The sequence below is a fragment of the Gekko japonicus genome, unplaced genomic scaffold (genome assembly GCF_001447785.1).
Source record: "Gekko japonicus isolate JY-2015 unplaced genomic scaffold, Gekko_japonicus_V1.1 scaffold1934, whole genome shotgun sequence".
In the NCBI taxonomy this organism is placed as follows: domain Eukaryota; kingdom Metazoa; phylum Chordata; class Lepidosauria; order Squamata; family Gekkonidae; genus Gekko; species Gekko japonicus.
Window position 1 is genome coordinate 285,235 of NW_015173729.1, and position 20,650 is coordinate 305,884.

The 20,650-nt window shown below is 43.3% G+C and overlaps 1 protein-coding gene across 7 annotated transcripts in view; it reads right to left on the reverse strand.

The window, feature by feature from the left end:
* LOC107120658 (sodium channel protein type 2 subunit alpha) overlaps window positions 1-20,650 on the reverse strand; it is a 91,400-nt gene that overhangs the window by 61,421 nt on the left and 9,329 nt on the right. For 2 of the 7 annotated variants that reach the window (XM_015423416.1, XM_015423417.1), the window contains exons 6-11: window positions 20,336-20,608; window positions 19,275-19,338; window positions 11,699-11,840; window positions 10,778-10,984; window positions 9,449-9,718; window positions 2,608-2,811 (exon numbers count right to left, since the gene is read on the reverse strand). In XM_015423416.1, the coding sequence (XP_015278902.1) occupies window positions 2,608-2,811; window positions 9,449-9,718; window positions 10,778-10,984; window positions 11,699-11,840; window positions 19,275-19,338; window positions 20,336-20,608 (1,160 nt within the window). Of the gene's footprint in view, window positions 1-2,427; window positions 2,826-4,445; window positions 4,485-8,097; window positions 8,122-9,448; window positions 9,719-10,777; window positions 10,985-11,698; window positions 11,841-19,274; window positions 19,339-20,335; window positions 20,609-20,650 lie in introns of all 7 variants that reach the window. The other 5 variants (XM_015423411.1, XM_015423412.1, XM_015423415.1 and 2 more) reach the window with 4 other exon arrangements.

The window sequence follows — 20,650 nt, forward strand, 5'->3', positions numbered from 1 at the left end:
GAAGGAAGGAAGGAAGGAAGGAAGGAAGGAAGGAAGAAGGGGGGAGGCAGGGGGGCCTGCAAAAGCCTCTCCCATCCGTCCGGCTTGCCAGGTAGGTGGGAGAAGCGGTGCGGGGGGCCTAAAAAAGCTTCTCCCATCTGTCCGGCTTTCCGGGCGGGTGGGCAAAGTGGGGCGGGGCCAGTGAAAGCTTCTCCCGGATGGGGGGGGGAGAAGGAAGCGGCGACTCTGGGCGTGGTGAGGCCCAGAGAAGCTGCGGGGACAGTCCGGGGGGGAGGAAGTGGCGACTCTGGGCCTGGTGAGGCCCAAAGAAGCCGCGGGGACAGTTCGGGGGGGAGAAGGAAGCGGCAACCCCAGGCCTGGCGAGGCCCAGAGAAGCCGCGGGACTGGGGGAAGGGGGGAAGAGGGGACCGATGACTGTGGGCCTGGCAGGGCCCTGATAAGGTGCAGGACTGGTGGGAGGAAATGGCGACTCTGCGGGGCTTCTCCAGCTGGGCTGCTTCAAAGCAGCCCAGCCAGAGAAGCCCAAGGGAGACATTTGTTCTTTAACACCCTGGCTATATCTAAGTTCCTTTATTGGGGCATTGTTTTCTTGCATTCCTAGGGTTATTAAGACTCACATTGCATATTAGACCTCCGGAGAGCTCCCTGGCTCGCCTGCCTCTGCCTTGAGGGCCTGTCCCTGCACTTACCCTGCAGATGGTCCTGTCGTGTCTGAGGATCAGAGCAGAGTGAGGCGAGGAGGCTGGCCGGGGCTGACATGGGCGGGACTCCGCAAAGCAGCCAGTCAACCCAGCCAGTGTCTTCTGACTGGCAGGTCTTGCAGCCAACCACTGTTGGTGCGCATCGAACGTTGGACGCGAAAATGGCTTTATATATAAGGACAGGATTATTCTAAATATAACATTATTTGGTGCTCCCAAATATTTCTGAATCCAACTTGCACATCCCTAATAATTTCCACGCATGGAAGGCACTTCTGTTAGTGAAACGGAAGTTCTATAGTAGGAAGGGTGAAATTCATTTACCCTCCTTCATTAGCAAAAATTATTACCAGGATCCAACCCACACATTTGTTTTATTCACATTTATATTTTGCATACATCCTCTAAATATTTTAAGGGTCCTCCTAAAAAAATCTAATATGCAATGTGAGTCTTAATAACCCTAGGAATGCAAGAAAACAATGCCCCAATAAAGGAACTTAGATATAGCCAGGGTGTTAAAGAACAAAGTCACAATGTAAAAATAGAACAGACAATAAAAAGGAAGTATGGGCAAGGAACAAACAGAAGGAAAATGAAAGTTTTCTCTCCAAAAAGGTCTTTGGCACTCTGTTGTAGTTTTGCCACTTTCTTTTATCACTTTAGTTAAATTTACTGGGTGTTAATATAATGCAGAAATAAAATAAAATTGTCCGTTTTACACCTAAAAATGACTCTAACAGCCTATGTCAGTTATAAATGTACAAATCAAAGAAGATGAATTGCAGCATAATTCTACACAGGTTTAGTCATAAGTGACACTACATCCAATTGGACTTACTCCCAGGTAAGCAAGTAGCTGTAATCCAGTAACTCTATCCACAAGATGAACAAGATGGCAGAGGAGCAAGAATAGGGTTCTTCTGCTCAGACTTGTTCTCCTCAAGTTTGAGCCAAAAGAGAAAATAGTTTGGTTGGATACGACGCAGTCGGTTGGATCCAGTGTAACATTTTTGGGGGCACGATGGACTACTGCCCTCAGAGTGTGATTTTCCTGCCTCTTTCCTCCTGCAGCAGCCCAAAATGCCCCTGGAAATCTTGGAAAGGAATAGGATTTTAGGGGGTATCTGGAGCTGCCACAAGAGGGGGTGAGGCAGAAAAATTGTGCTCTGCGGGCAGAAGTTCTGGACCCTGTGAAAACTTTAGTCTGCCTCCAAGCTGGTAAGGGCACTTTCAAGAATCGCTTAAACGCTGTACTTTGTATACACACAAACACTTACTCCACTGCTTGATCTTTTGAAATTGTTAACACCTTTGTCTTACTATTTCATGTACCAAGTGCCATTCAAAAATAAGCACACAAGCAGAACTGATATATAAGCATGTCAGCAGAGCTGTCTGGGAAACCTGAGATTTCCCTCCAGATATAAAAAAGAGGTAGGACTGCCAACCTCCAGCTGGCACCTGGAGATCTCCCACTATTACAATCGCCCTCCAGATGACCAAGATCAGTGTTGCTGGAAAAAATGGCTGCTTTGGAGGGTGGACTCTACGGCATGACACCCTGTTGAGGTCCCTCCCCTCCCCTCCCCAATCCCCACCCTCCCCAGGCTCCACTTCCAAAATCTCCAGGTATTTTCCCACCCAGAGCTGGCAAACCTACAGAAAGGGACAGTCACAAAGTTCAGAGATTCCCTTGTAAGACTCATGACAATCATGGCAGCACGTGTGATCGGTAAAAAAGAGGACCATTGATCACCTCTGGTATAAACTGTCCAGGGGGCGAAGTGAGTGTAGGAGGCCCGCCTACTAAGGAGACCACCCCGTTACAATCCACAGTGCTGTGCATCTTCCCGTTTGCCGGAAGTGGTGGTATCATCCTCGATGATAAACTCGCCTGACTGACATTACTGTTGCGGCGGTCGCTGTTATATCTGTTTGGCACAAACAGAGAATCCCTTCGGCTTTCATTGTCCTCAAGGGTGCTGTGCTCGTCGTCAGCAAAGTCATTCTCCGATCCTATATCCTTTGCTCTTCCTCTGAAGCTGAAGATACTCGCTCTGCTACTGCGCCTTGGGGAAAACAGGGATCCACGAAGGCTCAGCAAAGACTGGGTAGGGAGAGGAAAACAAGAATAGTTAGCATTGTTAAATGACATTCGAGTGGAGTGTATAGAAGCCCCCCTTAGGTTGGTAGCAGGCCAATCGGATAGAATCAAGGTACAATTTCTCCTTGCTTCACGAGATCTGGAGATCATTGAACTGACCGCTAAGTTTCTCCATTGTTTTATAAAACGGAAGAGTAACCCTGATCATATTAATGATTCTTAATTTATAAGTTTAAAAACTTAAGTTTAAAAGTTTGGAATGCCAGTTTATTTTATGATTCAGGCATCTTTTGTATGGTCAAATCTAACTTGTGACAACTTGAGTTAGGCCTGACATAGCCACGACTATCTATTTTATAATTTCTCTTGGATTGTATTATTGGGAAACGCTTTTAATATTGTATGCCAATAAAAGGTATTTGAATTGAATTGAATAGTTAGCATTCAGTTTTTTTAAAAAAAAGAGCCAGTGACCAGCGTCACGGATATGGCCAGAAATACAGGGGAACAATTGATGGACGTGTCCGAAAAAAATCCTAGAGGATGCTGCTGCACACATAAATGGCCGCTCAGGGAAGCCTGCCAAGAAGGGAGTCTAGAGACCTAGAATAGAATAGCCTTGAGGATCAGCACAAAGCAGCAACAATTATATGGTCTAGTGTAGATGAAAATCCATCTAACACATTATCAATAGATGCAGTTTGTTCAGCCCCAGGTGCAGAAGCATCTGAAAATTGCAAGAAGGTCCAACTTCACATATGATTCAAGGACAGGAGTCTTTGGTTGAGGACCAGAAGACAATTATATGTATGAGAAACCTGTAATCGTTATTTTTAAATAGAGTTTGTTAAGATAAAAACTAGCAAGAACAAACTAACATATATTATATATTCTAAAAAGGTATTCTAATTAAAGATAACCTTGTATGGTGTTTAAAGTTATAAGATAATGAGTAAGCCAAGAATGTGGGCCCTTATCTAGTGGGACAGGAAGCTATTCACTGCCAGAGGAAGTGGTGGCAGCGACAAGCATGGATGACTTCAAAAGGGAATTAGATAAGCACAAGGGGCGGGACCCGCGATACTCGCGGGAGGGGGGAGGGAGCTGCACACTTATCAGGCAGAGGAGGAAGCAGCAGGAGGAGGTAAGTTCCCCCCATCCCACCGGTTCCCCCCCGGCCTCCTCCACCCCCGACTCAATCTCCACGTGCAGTGGACGCTCTGTTACTTTTGGGGGGGATTTAAGTATCCCCCCGATATTTTTTCCAACTTTTCAGATTTTTGTGCACACCTGGGGACTGCCCCAAGTGTGCACGAAAATCTCCCTCCCCCCCAGGTGCCCCCGATGCGCGGAAATAAGTATCCGCATGCAAGGGGGCGCCTTCGCTATTAGTATATAGATATGGAGCAGATAGGGACTCTGGGGCAAGTGATGCTCTGTCTTCTTGGTGCTTGGGCGGGGTCAACAGTGGGAGGGCTTCTAATGTCCTGGCCCCACTGGTGGACCTCTTGATGGCACCTGGTATTTTTGGCCACTGTGTGACAGAGTGAGCCAACATTGGCGTCTTTTATGTTCTTATGTTCTATTGTTCGGAGATGATTCTAAAATCCTATTAATAGGGGAAGTTGTATTGATCGAGAGCTTCTTCTCAGAAGAGGATTTTCGCCTGTGACCTGCTTACTTTTGGGGTAAGAAACCTTTATGGAATCAAGTAATTGCTCTCGTTTAATTAGCTACATAAGAATGATGGATGGAGAGCATAATGCTTTGATGATTTAGTTTATATTAAGAGTGCAATGGTTATATGCTTTAACAAACGAGCTTAGAATGGAAGCAGAGACTCTCTAATATTTTTACTTGTGTACTAAACCCAGAACGAACCTATAGCATTACTGAGGTGTACTCAGTAGGAGTTAAATTATCTGGTAAAGGAAATCTAACTAGATGTCCAGGGTTTCTAAGTGCACACCCATAGGGATGCCAGCCTCCAGGTGGGACCCTGGGATCCCGCAGAATTACAGCTCATGTTCAGACTACAGAGATCGGTTCCCCTGGAGAAAATGGATGCTTTGGAATGTGGACTCTATGGTATTGTATCCCACTGAGGTTCCTGTCTGCCCCAGACTCCATCCCCAAATATCCTGGAGTTTCCCAACCTGGATCTGGCAACCCTACCTGTCCATTCCCTTCCGGTGGCCTAGGGGAAAGCGACAACCCTACCATATCTGAATCAGGCTTGACCACAGTCATCCAGAACACTGACTGCTCAAACTATTCATTTAGAGCTGCAAGCATAATTATCTCTTGCTTGACCTGATGCAAACCTTATGCCATATTGTGCTTAAAAGTATCAGTATGCAATGTCAGTTCAGTTTATTGACCCAAACTCTGTCTGGAAGTCCATGAAACCGCTTTGTATCTTCATGGTACTCAAACAGTTTCTGTGTTGCCCCCAGTCAGTGTTAACTGTAGTTTAGTAAAACTGCTGTGTATCTTTAAGAGTAGTTGCATCTGGGAATTGTAGTTCTCAGTTAGGGGTCCCAGAAGCTTCCCTCTGACTGGCTCATTAAGAGTAATTTCCTGAGCTCAGAGGCGCGAAGATAGGAGTTTTATTGTTCTTTTCCATTTCTTTGTCCATCTTCACTTACCGCAAGGAGTGGGAAGCACATTTCTTTTCTCACCACGGCTATAGAACTGACCTAGATCACAAGATGTAACTTTCCACCCAGCTATCAGCTTGATTGTGAGTAAATGATCTTCTGAATGCGTGTGAAGTTAAATAAAGATGATTTAAGCTCTCCTCAGTGGTCGTGCGTTGACTCATACCTAGAAAGTGTTGGCTTAGTGCAGCTTGCGCTGGACAGGACAGTTTCTATGGGAGGGGGGGACGAAGGGTATTGTGCTACAAACTCCATACTCCAGTTTTAAGAGAGAATCGCACAACTCAAGATGATCCATTCTTTTCTTACCCTTCAGACAAGACAACATCATCTGGAAATGAGTCACACTTTTGCAGAATATCCCTTAACCACCTATACGTAGTCATGACCACCCTACAGTATCCTCACGGGGAATGCTTCCAACATAAGGGATGGTGGAGATGGTTCCTGAGGCAAGAAGGGGGCAAAAAACTAGCCAGCTGTTGCAACCACTGGTCAAAAACCAAAAGGCTAGTTCCATTTAACTAAAGTTATATTATTAATCTGCCATCTATCAATCAAGCTGTCTAATCAATTACTGCTTTCTCCTAATCAATTACTGCTTTCAGTCTCAGGAGACCTAAGGATGGTGACATTACCACTGAGAAAAGGGGGGGGGAATCAATTCGTGCTGGTTGTCCATCTAGTCTTGCACTACCAAGAAACTCCTTAATGGAATTCTTTCCTCCCTCTCTGCATATTTTATTAGTAGCACTCATGAATAATTAAAGCTATCACCATAGCTGGAGAAAACAACCCTTACATTAAGTTTTACTGACTTCTGCCTTTTAGACTGCTTTGCTTTCAGATTGGGATACTTTAAACCTGCAATACTCACTCTCTTGACTATTCTGATTGGATTTCCTGTTGGTTCAAATTATATGGTTACAAGATCAAGCTTCTCAACCTCACATTGACATGTCAGTCATGTTCCAGATCACGTCTCATCTGCATCTGAACGAAACCCTCGTCGGCTGTGAATGTGTGCAATTTAAGATGTATATATGTTGTCCTCCCTTACCCCACAAAGCATTGTTAGTCCCTCGTGAAAAATGAGTAACTGTAAATCGGTCAGAGCCAGCAAGCTCTGCAGGATTGAGCAATCAATAAACTGAAAGATTATATTATTATTATTATATTATAGTAATCCCAATTATAATAACACTCTAATCACACTATTAATTTATTTAGTGTAGTTATAAGGTGCCTCTTCCAGAGACCCACTCAAGGCAGCTCGCAATAAAATCACAACTAAAATGCTCAGCATAGTAATTACGCAGTAGACTACAACAACAAAAACTTTTGTTGTTTTTTTGTAATTTTGAGTGATCTCCAGCCCTCACCTGGAGAATTGCAACGATGGTTCCCCAGAAGGGAATGGTAGGTTTGGAGGGTGGAGTCTATGGCTTTGTACCTGTCCGAGGTCCCACGCCTCCTGAAACCTCACCCTTTCCAGGCTCCATCCCTCACATCTCCAGGAATTTCCCACCTGGAGTTGGCAACCCTATCTCCTGCCCAGCCAATCATAAACTACCTTTATTTCCCCCTCACTCTTCAGCTTTCCACCCCACACACACCTGCAGCCTCTCCCGTGCTCTGAAGCCCTGACTGCTACGTCACATTGGCTGTCATAATGGGGGCCACCTCAGCAGAGCCCACCATTTTCTCCAGGGGAACTGATCTCTGCCATCTGGAAAGCAGTTGTAATTCTGAGTGATCGCCAGCCCTCACCTGGAGATTGGACAGATTTTACCTCAGAACAGCAAAGTGTTAGAATGTTAGAGGCAAAAGCCAATCAAGTCACATATGCAAACGACCTCTGTGTTCCGAGGCAAAGGGCAATGAGGCTGCATCTGCAAATAACCTCTGTGTTCTGACTGGCTATGGGGGGGAGGGAGATTCTGAGTGACACACCAGGGCGCCAACCAATTCTGGAGCGTGTGGAGTGTTCTAGAGAAGTGCCACCACCATTCGGCTTTTATATATAAGGGAGTTAAGCTTTAGCAGTTTAAAAAATCATTTCAAATGAATTTAGAACGATTAGGAAGTGGGGTCCATTTTATTATGCTGTAGCAGCAATACCCATAATCAGTCCATTTACGAGATGTTTTGATAGCTTTGTAACACTGACTGAAGTGAAGTTTTTTTAGAAATTACTTTTTATCCCTTACCATTGTTTCAGATGTATACTCATTACACTGGGATTAAGTCCACACAATATGGGGACTGATGCAAATCACTGCTGGCTTTTATATTTTTCAAAAGGAGAGTAACCATTTTGTGTTTCTGTGTCCCAATATCCTCGATGCAACTTGTAACCTGTTTGTACCAAACTCCAAATAATTGAATTTGTGTGCAGCAGCTCTGTACTCCATTTTAAGACTGCTATAAATTGCAGATTCGCTTGGGACTTTTCCTCAGGCCTTGAAACATCTTTTTCTTCCCTTCCCCCTTCCTTCTTTGCTACACTGAATCTCCATCCAGCCTGAGAAAGAATTTGGGGAGGGAAGGTGATAAAACCTTTCTTACTGTTTTGTAATTTTTTAGTTGGTCCTAATAAAAAGGAGGACTCCTAGATCTCCAAAACTACAGAGTCCCAATGGATGAAGCTTTTCTAATATTTTGCCTGTCTCTCAGGTTTCTTCTCCTACACGTCAATGTCTCTGTTTTCACTAAGCATGTTTTTGCTTTAGATCAGCATGAAACATTATGCCATATTAGGGTTTCCAGGTCCCTTTGGCTTGCTGCCGGAGGGATTTGAGGGGTGTTCCAGGGGTGGGCAGGGACATCGTGTGACATCCCCCATGATGACATCATGCAGAAGTGACATCACCACATTGGGATTGTTGCGCGGCAATGCTCTGCATTTTGGGCAAAACTATTTTTTTGGGGGGGCCTAAACCAAGGAGTTCTGCCCCAAAAGCAGAGCATCGCTGTGTGACATCTCAACATGATGACATCACTTCTGTGTGACATCATCACGTCAGGGACGTTGCTGCACGACATCCCTGTTGGGGGGCCTTAGGCAAGGCAGTTGACTTGGTGACAGGAGCCGTGGCTGTGGTAGAGGAGGCAAAAGAGGTGTCAGGGGCCACCGCAGCAGCCTTCATCATGTCCCACAAGCAGATCTATTACTCAGACTAACTTGGAATAGGCAACCCTAGTGACTGGGTGGGAGAACCGGCATTCCCCCACCAGCACTGAGGTCACTGCTTCTGCCAAACTTCATTCTGCCCCTACCCATGCCCCCAAGCCAAATCTAGCCTCCAGGCTATGAGAAGGAAAGGAATGTTTCTTAACCTTGCTTGCATCTGCATTAAAGGCGAGGAAAAAGCAGAAGCATCTCTCCCCCCACACCCAACTGCAAACTTGGAGTTCCACTGATGAGAGGAGGAATGAGACTGCTTCTCCAACAGAGCCACTGCCAGCAGAGGGACTTTGCTCTCCACCACTACATTGGCCCCAGATTCAGTCATTCATTTCCCACCAATAGCAAAGAATGGTAGCTGTTCATATACAGGAGAAAATAAAAGGTATGCACTCAGGAATACCACTGGGGTTTGCGCTAAACCTATGGTCTCCCTGTCACTGGTAATATCATAGAATGGAGCAAAAAGTACATTTTGCTCCCTCTCAAAAGCAGCCCAGGTCACACTCTGTTTACTTTATTCCGCACAATTAATTGGGAGAAACTGCAATCCAAGTCAATCTCTATTTGCATAGCTTGGCTGTATTAAAAAAACGCTTCATGAATTTTCTGAAAGTCTGTAAGAACACAGTTTAGCAGGCTTCTGGTGGAAGACAGTTCCACAGATAAGTAATCAATAAAAATACAAACTTTGTCCCATTTCTTGCAAAAAACATTACCTAGCAATAGTAACCTGCAGTGAAGTCTACCACCACACTAGAACACTACAGCTGAAACGAGAATTGTACTGTACCTGGTGAGGTGATGTCCTCTTTTCATAGGACAGGCGACTTCTTCGGATACTGTCTTCTGATTCGGATTTAGGAAATTTGTCGGTATCTTCTCTGTCTTCAGCTTCTGAGAGCTCTTTCTGCCGCCTTTTTTTCCTTTTGTTCCTTCTTTCTTTAGCACTCTTGGAGCTTAATTTAGATGCCTCTGAAGAACTTTCCAAGAGCTCCCCCAAGCCGCCCACGCCGCTGAAATCTCTTGAGGCAACTGATGCTGCAGCCACAGCTGCTGTCGTCTGTTGTGTTACAGTGTCAGGGAATTAGCATTAGTTAGATTACCACATTAATAATCTCAGAGACATTCATTGTATCTTCCAAAATTACATAATCACAAAGTAAAGAAGTACAAATGCCAATGATTAGTCCACTCTTATTTAGTGTAAACAAACAGGTAAGTATAGTTCCTTGAAAACAGGTCCCAAACTTAATAGCGAGGTTGTCAGCAATGGAATTGTGTTTTTCCTTGGGATTTAACTGAATGTCCTACACTCTGACCTTGAGGATACTTCCTCTCTGTCATCATGCAAATCATTGCCCTTAATAGCCAAAAAGTTCCTATGATACAACAACCACTTCAAGCCTGCTGCGTAAGAATCACTGGGGTAACAGTATGCAGATCAACAGAGCCTCCATTGAGTTCTTCTTTTGTAGAAATGCTGCATGCTCACAGGTATCATTGTACGGAGGTAGGAGTTAATATTTGGGACACTTTTAAAGGCACAGAAGTGGTCTCAGGTCTTTCTGGTAGACTAGCTAAAAAAGTAGGGAAGGCGAGTGGTTTGTGGTTATTCCACACAGGCTACAGAACTCTAGATGGACTGTCTTAGACCAGTGGATTCCCCCTTGGGGAAGGAGACACACAAATGTCTCAATCAGTGTTCCCTCTAAACTGAGTTAGTGTGAGCTAGCTCACAGTTTTTTAGCCTCACTCACAACTACCAGTAGCTCACAAGGTAGAATTTTTCCTCACAAGACTCCACAGCTTAGAGGGAACATTGGCCTCAATTAGTCTGAGCTTTCTTCAGGTAGACAAGAGAAGGGGAGCCATGGAGGGAAACTGCATGTTGAAATATGCCCCATGACCAGCACACATTTGGTAATTAATAAATATTTAAAACAGTAGCCATAGCAGCTCCTCCACCACCAGAAGAGTCGTTCTTTTGTTAGCTTTACAGAAGTTCTTAATTTTGTCTGTTTCACTAGAGCAACCAATGGCAAATAAAATTTAGTAAGACCTAACTTATGGTAGTTCATTTTAGCCAATTCCACAACTACACTTTCTAAAAGGAAGATACCTGAGCTTCTTCTTGTTGTTTTTTCAGCTGCTCAAGCATCTGCTGGAACTCCGCCTCTTTCTGCTCCGCTTCTTCCATGGTGGCTTGATTCTGTTCTTCGTAGGCCATGGCGACGACAGCGAGGATCAAGTTGATCAGATAGAAAGAGCCCAGAAAGATCACCAGGACAAAAAAGATCATGTACGTTTTGCCAGCTGCTCGCAAGGTCTGGAGGGGGGGAGGGCACAAAACAACACGGTCTCATCCATTTGATCTCCATTAGTTATAGTCTAAAGATCTTTGCCTGTTCATCATTTTTAGAGTGCAAAACCACAGCAAATCTGCATTCATTGTTTTTCAGGCAGAAAATTAAAAAGGCAAATTTTAAGAGCTTATAAATAAACTGTTTATAGAAACAGAAAATAACAAGAAACATCTAATCTAACAGATTATGAATGAAAATGGTCCCCCTTGAAATAATCCATAAAACAATAGCCAGAAACGCCAGGAAAACCTTTTTCTTTAACTAGTTTATGTATGTGTTCAAAAATCCATATTCATCTTACTTTTGCCCCAGACTAAGAGTTTGCATTCAGAACCAGAGAGACAAGTGTGACAGAATTGTTACCTGGGAGACCCAGGATCAAATCCTCAATCAGCCTCGAAACTCCACATGTAACCTTGAGCCAGGCACTTTCTCTCAGCTTAACCTTTTCATAGGATTATTGTGAGGACAAAAAGTGCGTGGGGGAGAACCATAAGGACTCCAAGAGTGGGTTAAAATGTACTGCATGACACACCAGGCATCTTAATGTTTTCTGTCCCTTATATGAACTATTCACAGCATCTTTGAGACAGCTGCCTCTGGACTCAAGATGAGACAAAAAGTGTACCTCTGGTTTACTATGACAGGACTAAGCTTGCCTCATGGCACAGCCTTACCAGCTGATAAAGGTTTTCCCAGTAGTCCTGAGTCATCAGTCGAAAGAGAGACAAGAAGGCCCAGCTGAAGGTATCAAAGCTTGTGTAGCCATAGTTGGGATTTCTACCAGCTTTTACACACATAAATCCTTCTGGGCATTGGCTATGGAATAGAAGAGCATATTAAACATGATTTTAGATTACCTTTCACTTGGATTTTTGGGGATGTTTTCAAAGTTATGTGTTTTGGTCGGAGCTGTTATCCCCTCCCCCAAGCAATTATGTTTCAATTGTTGTCTACAAAATTAAAATACAACAACAATAAAATGGTGTCTGCACTGAACCACCCCACTAGGGCCTGTGACAGAAATATTGGCCTCCTGTTCATTCTTGTTATCAGAGTGGCTATTTTATGCGCAGGAAAACAGGGCCAGTTAAAAAAACAAAACAAAGTAGTTTATTTAGAAAGGAAGAGATTAGCAACCTATCTAACATGGCTGGTGAGAAGAGAGGAGAACAAAAACCTGACAAGAAGCATGAAAGAAGACTGAGAGTTGAATTCTGGGGACAAACAAGAAAGTGACATTTAGCAGAAGAAAGAAGTGACCCACATCCCTATTTGATTTATTCATTTCATTTATTCATGTGATCTATAGCCCTCCCTCCCCTGCATACAGGGATCAGAGAGGGTAACAGCATTCATTAAACACTCCATACAGTTAATATTATTTAAACAATTCTATAATACAACAGTATAACAGCAACTAATAACAACTAATAGATGGCGTATAAAAGGGGCACAACCTAGTGCTCTTTATCCCAGGAGGGAAATAAATATCCTAAAATCTGACAAGAAGGAAAGGGGAAGGGAAGGAGGAAGGAGGTCAGTCTAGGATGGAAAACTGCTGCTGCCCTCAGCCATAGGACTGGCGGAATAACTCTGTTTTAGCCAAGCAACCATAGCCTCCAATCCCTTGGCCAAAATATCTGGGGCAGCATTTGCTCATCAACAGATACAACTGGGTGTCATCTGCATACTGGTGACACCCTAGCCCAAACTTCCACACAAGCTGGGCAAGGGGGTGCATATAGATGCTTAATAACATTGGAGAGAGGACTGCATCTGGGGGACACCACATATCATGGTGAGACCTTCTCCCCTAACACAACCCTTTGTCCCCGACCTTGGAGAAATGAGACAGACCACATCAAGGCTGTCCTCCGGATCCCCACATTGGTGGATTCCCCACTATCTGACTTGCTTTTCCCTATGTTGTCCCCTGTAATAGCTTCTCTTGTACAAAAGACGTTGCATATGCCAACACATCTTTGGGACCCTATTCCACAAGAAGCCTGTGATTGGGCAACAGCTGATCTAACAATATTGGGTGGGGAAACAACAGGAAGAGGCTGCTGGGAGAGTCGAAGTTGGCATGCAGGTCCATTTTTGCAGTTAGAACTATGTTTGTAAGGCCACGTCTAAACCAGAAGTTGCTTTGATGTTCTTGGAGGTAGCTTATGAGTGACCAAAAATGTCTGCATTTTTTACACCTGTCAATTAGCTTGTAAGAATAATCTGTATTTCTGTTTAAAGCAAACAGTCTAACCATGAGGGTAGATCCAAGCCAACATTTCCAAAGGTGAAATAGGGAGGCATGGATCCAAAAAGGCTATGCTGGCAATCATGGATCCGAAAAGGCTATGCTGGCAATCATGGAACTTGCCTAGACAAACGCCATGTGGGATGGGGGGTTGCCATATGTAAGGGAACTGGGTGAAATTGTGCAAAAAGCTGGTCGTATTCATTCTATAATATTCCAGCTGCAATCTAGATTCACACATGAGGAACACATGGCCAATTTATGCCATAGGTCTTGTTAGTCCTGAAGGTACCATAGGAGTCTCGGTCATTTTTGTTACAGACTAACATAGCTACACTTCTGGACTAATGATGAGACATACAATTGCATCCAAGGCTAAACACTCATGAAGCAATTATATGTAAAGCAAATACTGGTTTGAAGGCAAATACTGCTTACTTGAGAATAATTATTCCATTATTTCCAACTGGCCCAAGCACAAACATTTTGTTACACCAACGATTTTTCACAAAGGTAAAGGGGAACTTAACTGAAGGTTTAAATTTGACTACAGTGCTTCTGTAATACCTTCCTGCAGTGTATGCCATTTTCATCCTTCAGCCTCACACTGTAATCCTAAACAGAGTTACAAGGCCACAGAAATCAATGGACTTCGAAGGGGGCAACTCCCATCAGCATTGCACTGCAAGTTACTTTCCTCCATGCAATGGAACAGATATGAGCAGCTTTCCCTTTTTATCATCAGACAGAATTTGGCATGTATGTATATACATAATTGTGTTTCGAATGAACTGAGTCCGCATGAGCCACAGGCGAACCTTGGGACTTTTAACACAGAGGTTTTTCTTTGATTTTTGAGTGCTGAACCACACCAATTTTTTTTCTCTGAGCTTCCTGACGTACTTTGCCATTTGTTGTCTTTCTGCGGCTTGCTCATCTTTTCTCTGTGCATTGTTTTGAGAAAGCATGGATAAATGACAAGGGAACCATAGAAGAACAACAAATGGAAAAATAAGGAAATGAGAAGCCTGGAGAAAAAGCAGCCTGGGATCCCCCATTATTACAGCTCATGTCCAGACTACAGAGATTGGTTCCCCTGGAGAAAACTGATGCTTTGGAATGTGGACTCTATGGTATTGTACCCCACTGAGGTCACTGTCTGCTCCAGGCTCCATCCCCAAATCTCCTGGAGTTTCCCAATTTGTATCTGGCAATCCTCCCCCCCCCCCATTCCCTGCTGGTGGCCTGGGGGGAACTGGGACCTTCTGCAGGCTTGACCACAGTCATCCAGACACTAAATGCTCCGTTGCTTTAACTGAAGGTGCTAGTGTCCAGCTATATCAAACTATTCATTTAGAGCTGCAAGCATAAGATCTCTTGCTTGACATTGTTCTGCAGGACCTGATGCAAACCTTACGCAATACAGAACTGTGCTTAAAAGTCTCAGTACGCAATGTCAGTTCAGTTAATTGACCCAAACTCTGTCTGGAAGTCCATGAAACCACTTTGTAGTTTCATGGTATTCCAACAGTTTCCATTGGGGGGGGGGGGGTTTCAAGGGTATTGTGCTACAAACTTCAGTTTTGAGAGAGAATTGCACAACTAAAGATGATTCATCTCTTACCCTTCAAACAAGACAACATCCTCTGGAAATGAATCACACTTTTGCAGAATAGCCTATGGGGCCTATTGACTATAATGATCCCCATCGGCTAAAAAGGAGCAAGAAAAAGACCATTTATTTTGCACATCCCATTATGCTTTTCAGCATGATTTGTAAGCTGCCTTGAGTCACAGGGAAAAGTGGGAAATAAATATTTGAATAAATTAGTAGTTTGGGCAGGTTGATATCATTTAAGCAACTTCCTGTTTCTTTGGTTAGGCAGGATTCTGACAGTGATTGTTCCTCTTCTGTTATACTCATCCTGTAATGCTGGTTGTCATATTTCACTAAAAAAAACCCAAAGTAGACTGGAAGAGGTCCCTCCTCCCCAAGTGCTGATATGTTTTCTAAGACTCAGTCCAGAGTGATGGTCTGAGACCAGGTCTACCAATATAAAGGACTGGGGTGGGTAGACCTGTTCTCTGGAGGCCAGACTACCAATATAGTGGAAAGGGGTGGGTAAAATTTGAGTTGATTATGTTTTATCTTATAATGTATAAATTATTCACATACAACACAACAAACCTTTATTGGCATAAAAGCAGCAGCAGCCTTAGGTACAGAGGTGGTAGGCACGCAAAACAGTTAATTCACTACCCGTTCTGCCAAAAAAGAACTTCTCCTCCTATACACTCTGTAAAGGACGTTTGCCACCTCATTGATGGTATCAGCCCTGCTTGAGGCTAGAAGGTTCATTATCTTACTTTCCTCAGATTTGCCCTCCAGGGTTTGCAGTATAGGGACGAGGTGATAAGCGCACAAATCCTGGTAAAACCTACGAGTCAGAAGTACATGATCCGTTCCTTCAATCTCCTTTAGCCCACAGGGACATAACCTATCTGGGAATGGTATTTTTTAAAATCTCACATATAACACAGCTGAGGGGAGCACATTAAAACTGTGACCCCTTCTCTGACTTTTTTGACATTAAAACGTGAATACCCTTCTAATATAGGGATCAATCAGACAGGAAAAATACTCTGGCAGCGACCCATTAAGATAAATCCCCCAATGAATGGGAGAGCAATGCCCAGTAGCAAGGCTTCTAAGTTCTTGCATTTCTATATCGATCAATCGCTGTTTAATCATGCCAAAAGCATACTTCTCTGAAAGAAGGATCAAATCATCCATGCTGAGCCCCATCAGTGTAATTTTCCCTTCAACACGTGTCAACCAATCTGATAGGTGAGATTCTCATAGCATATAAGCAATGAGACTATTAGGCTCACTTCTATAGAGGAGGTGCAGCCAGAATTTAAAAGCTGAGAACACATCACTAATAAGAAAGTGTGTCCCTTCCCGAAGTTTAACTAGCATGAATGTAAACTCAGCTACGGTATGCCTGTATGGGCATACCAGAAATACAGCCACTCTCTCTTTTGCAGCTGGCTATGTATGTGTTGGTTCTTGGACCTTATCTTTCACGTTCATAACGAAAGCCATCCTCTCCCCCAGTGCTTTTTGATTTCTCAATCTTCTACGTTATCCATGAAAGAAAATTTAATGCTACTAACTTTTTTCGCTCACAACACTGAGGAGCTTAGAGGGAACATTGCTCAGGAGTCCTACAGACGGTAATGTTCCCATTGAGAAAGCATGGATAAATGACAAGGCAACCACAGAATGACAGCAAATGGAAAAATAAGGAAATGAGAAGCCTGGAGAAAAAGCACTGTGGTTCATCACCCAAACCATAGGAAAACCTTCATGTGAAAAGGATCCCTTATTTATCTTTTTGCTTACTTTATTTGTAGCCTGCCTTTCTCCCGAGACTCAGGAGAAATTACATAACAAAAGCAATGTACTCAAATAGGATAAAACATTAAATGAACAATGCTATAGCACAGAATTAAAAGACAACAAACAGCCTAAGGTAAAGTATACCATAAAAAGTGTCGTAAGTGGAATTACAAAGGTACAGTATAATGCTGTAAAAGCAGGATAATACCTAGAATATTAATTACAATAGACCAGATAAAAAATTATTTTCAGTCATAATCATTAAATAAAATGAATAATAATGATGGCCAGAAAATAATTTTGGGTGGGTAGCCATGTTGGTCTGAAGCAGCAGGACAATGTGTGGAGCCACTGGACTCAAACTTTGTTTAATAGCCAGAAAAGCAAAGCAGACAGTGAAAAATTTATTTACCTTTGTATATATATAATCATGCCAATAAAAAAGATTCAAATTCCAACATGCTATTCCATCACGAGAGCCAGTATGGTGTAGCGGTTAAAATGTCAGACTAGGATCGAGTCACCATTCATGCCATAGAAGCTTGCCGGGTGATCTTGGGCCAGTCCAGGGCCATAGGCAGGATTTTGTGGCTTGTGGGGCAAAAAGATTTCTGGTGGGGCTGCCATTGTTTTTATATCAGCTCCAATCCACCCCGAAGCTCAACAGCCAGTGGCCATCCCTCTCCCTCCCCAACTGCAAGATTTAAAAAGTTTGGCAGGGAGCACATGGCCCACCGATCAGCTGGAGGGCCCTTTAGATCTTGCAGGAAAAAGGGAGATGGGAACGTGCCATCCCCTGCTTTTTCTCAAAAGCATTTAAAGGATACCTTTATTTTTTTATTATTATTTTCTGCTTGCCCATTGTTAATGGGCAAGGTTTATTGTTTTTTAAAGAGTTATATAAAACAAAAAAGAGAGAGCCATACTCTTCAAAGGTATCCAGCCATTGCCTCGTTCATAACATCTTTAGAGACATAATTCCCCTTTTCCCTTTGTTAATCTATAATCCACATCTGATGACATTAAGTAAAATTCTGTTCTTTTGAGAAGAAGCGGGGGGCCATGCGCGCAGCCCACCATTCTTCTAAAAAAATCTTCTTCTCAAAAAAATCTTGTGGGCCCCCAATAGCTCCACTGTGGCTATGGGCCAGGGCCAATCCCATTATTCTCAGACTAGCCCTGATCTGGATAGCCCCAGAATAGCCTTGTCAGATCTCAGAAACTAAGCAAGGCCAATGTGGAGGCAGGCAATGGCAGACCACATCTGAACGTCTCTTGCCTTGAAAACCCTACAGTCTGTCATAAGTCATCTGTGACTTGAAGGCAAAAAAAAAAAATCCATCACACCACTCATGTTCTACACAGGCACTCGGGAGGGCTTCTGTTCTCCATTTTGAAACCCTAGAGTTGACCACCCCAAACATCTACAAGGCATTTTTGAGAGGTAGGAGTCTGCCTTTGTACTAACTTTTGCTAACTAACACTAGCCAAAGCATCACAAAATAGTGATCTCAAGCTTCACCAGACTGGATGTTCACCAGAAACACACTACCCCCCAAAGAAGGTGCCCCCATCCTCCATTGTTTCTAAAGAACTAAAATCAAACCAGAGAATCTCTGCAGTAGAAACTGAAGGGGAGGGCATTTTTGCAAGTCCAGCAGAAGCAGTGCAATATACAGAGTACCCACCAGTACCAGTGCAAGCACAGAGTGCCCAGCAGAACCCAGTGTCATTGCGGCAATGTCAACTGATGCCAAGCGCAGAATTACAGTCCAAGTAAGGGGGTGATTGGAAACCCAGCAGAACTAGTGCAATCTACGGTGTCCAGCAAACCCAGCAAGCCCAGTTCATAATATTAACAAAGGTTTGCTACTATACTACTCTTAAATACATGCTATCACCAAGCAGGATAGGGATGAGGAGAACAAAAAGTGAATATGGGGGGGGGGGAATTAGGTGAAAGGGGACAGAAATGAATGCGAAATGTGTGAAAAAGAGGGAGATAAATTAAGGGAAAGGTTGTTTTATCTTGCTGGAACACCCTAACTACTGCTTTGCAAGATCTGGTTGAGGGAGGTGCAAGGAAAGGAAGAGAGAAAGGCTAGAGTATTGGAGAAAATGACCTGCAGTATGGCAATTACTGTAGCAGCTATCAGAATGCTAGCTTGGTTGTACGATCAGTTAAGCAAGTTTGCTTCAGTCTAGGAGAAAGACATCTAGTTGACCTTAGAGTGCTTTTTGCTATGCTCAGACTTCCCTGTGCCCCTAGTGGCTGCAGCCAGAACTGCATTTTAAAAATAAAAAGAAATATGTTCAGCTGGATGCAGCATGACACTGGCTTCAAGGGCCCTACTTCAAGGGCCTACCTCAAGCTGCACGTGGGGTGGAGTGCACCCACTGCCCCACCCATGGTACATCACTGCCCAGTAGTCAGGCAATGGAATATGCATGTGGAGCTGAGATTGCACAATTGCAATAAAGAGTCATGTGAACATGAAAGATTGCATAATTGCACTTGTGCTAAAGAGTCACGTGAACACGAACGCTTTTATGGGATGTATACAGAATACAGTGGGTTAATAAAAATGCTTACCCAGCATCTGAGCTGTTGCCACAAAGAAGGGCATCTCGTTGTCCATCCAAAACATAAAAATGACCTAATTGTGGAAAGAAAAGAAGAAATCATTGTAGCTGACCATAACCAAGCACTATCAATATTATATTACTATGTTATATTACTTACAATTATAATATTATATTACTACTGTATTAGTATTATCAGGGCTCTAGTCGGGGGGGAGCTCTCAGGTACGGAGCTCCGGAAGAGAACCTCTAGGGGGCGGGGCGGTCACGTGGTGAAGCCCCGCCCCCTTCTTTACCCCGCCCTCTGCTTCGATCCTCATTCCGTTTGGGAATGAGGATGAAGCAGGAGGGTAAGTAGCCAGGCCTTCTGACACACTTCCGATGTCAGGGGGTGTGGCCTTCTGTCACTTCCGGTGATGTCAGGGGGCGTGGCATATGCAAATAAGTTATGCTAATGAGTTATGCTAATGAGCTCCGGCAGCTCTTTTTCTACAACAAGACCCCTGAGTATTATATAATATTAGACAATATCACAGAACTGCAAAAAGTAAAAAAGAAAGAATGCATATTGCTAAGGATTATTATCCTGTTTATTCAAATCATATTTAGCCTGGCTGGTGGCAATTGATTAATGGAATATAATATATTAATCTGAGTGGGAAGACAATGAAAAAATCTTAGGCAATTCATTTGAAGGTATAGTTGATTAAATCTGCATACATTTACATATGAATAAATACAGTTCTGAAGGGAAAATACTTTGTTTATTTGCAGATGATGAATGTACTTGTAGCAAGTATGAAGAGATATTCCCTCCTGAGTGTGAGAAGAGGGAAATGTCTTTTCTAACAGAACTTGTTGCTCATCGTTTTTGTAGGTAATTTAAATGAGTAAAAAAGAACTCATTCCCTGATAAGCTATATAACTTTTTAAACTGAGTGATTCAATAGATTACTTGGTTTAAAGACTGAAGTCTTGATTTAATCCTATTTTAACTGGATACATTTATCCCAACATGACAAACTCATGAAACAACTTTTTGCACATACTGGTTATATCACTTGTTCTTACTTTCATCCTCAACGTACTCCTCCCAGTCAAATGTGCTCACAGTTGTATTAACAAATGAACCATTTTCTCCCATTGTGCTATTGAAGTAGGAGGTAATGTTTATCTGAAAAGTAGAATTGTCTGGAGGCCAGAGCAAACATTTATGCCTCAAGTTGCCCATGAACAGCTGCAACCCTATTAGTGCAAATACACTCAGACAAAACACAGTCAGGATCATTACATCCGAGAGCTTCTTCACTGACTGAATTAGGGCTCCCACAATAGTCTTCAGGCCTGCAAACAGAGATGATCCAAAGAGGTATTTAAAGGTATCAA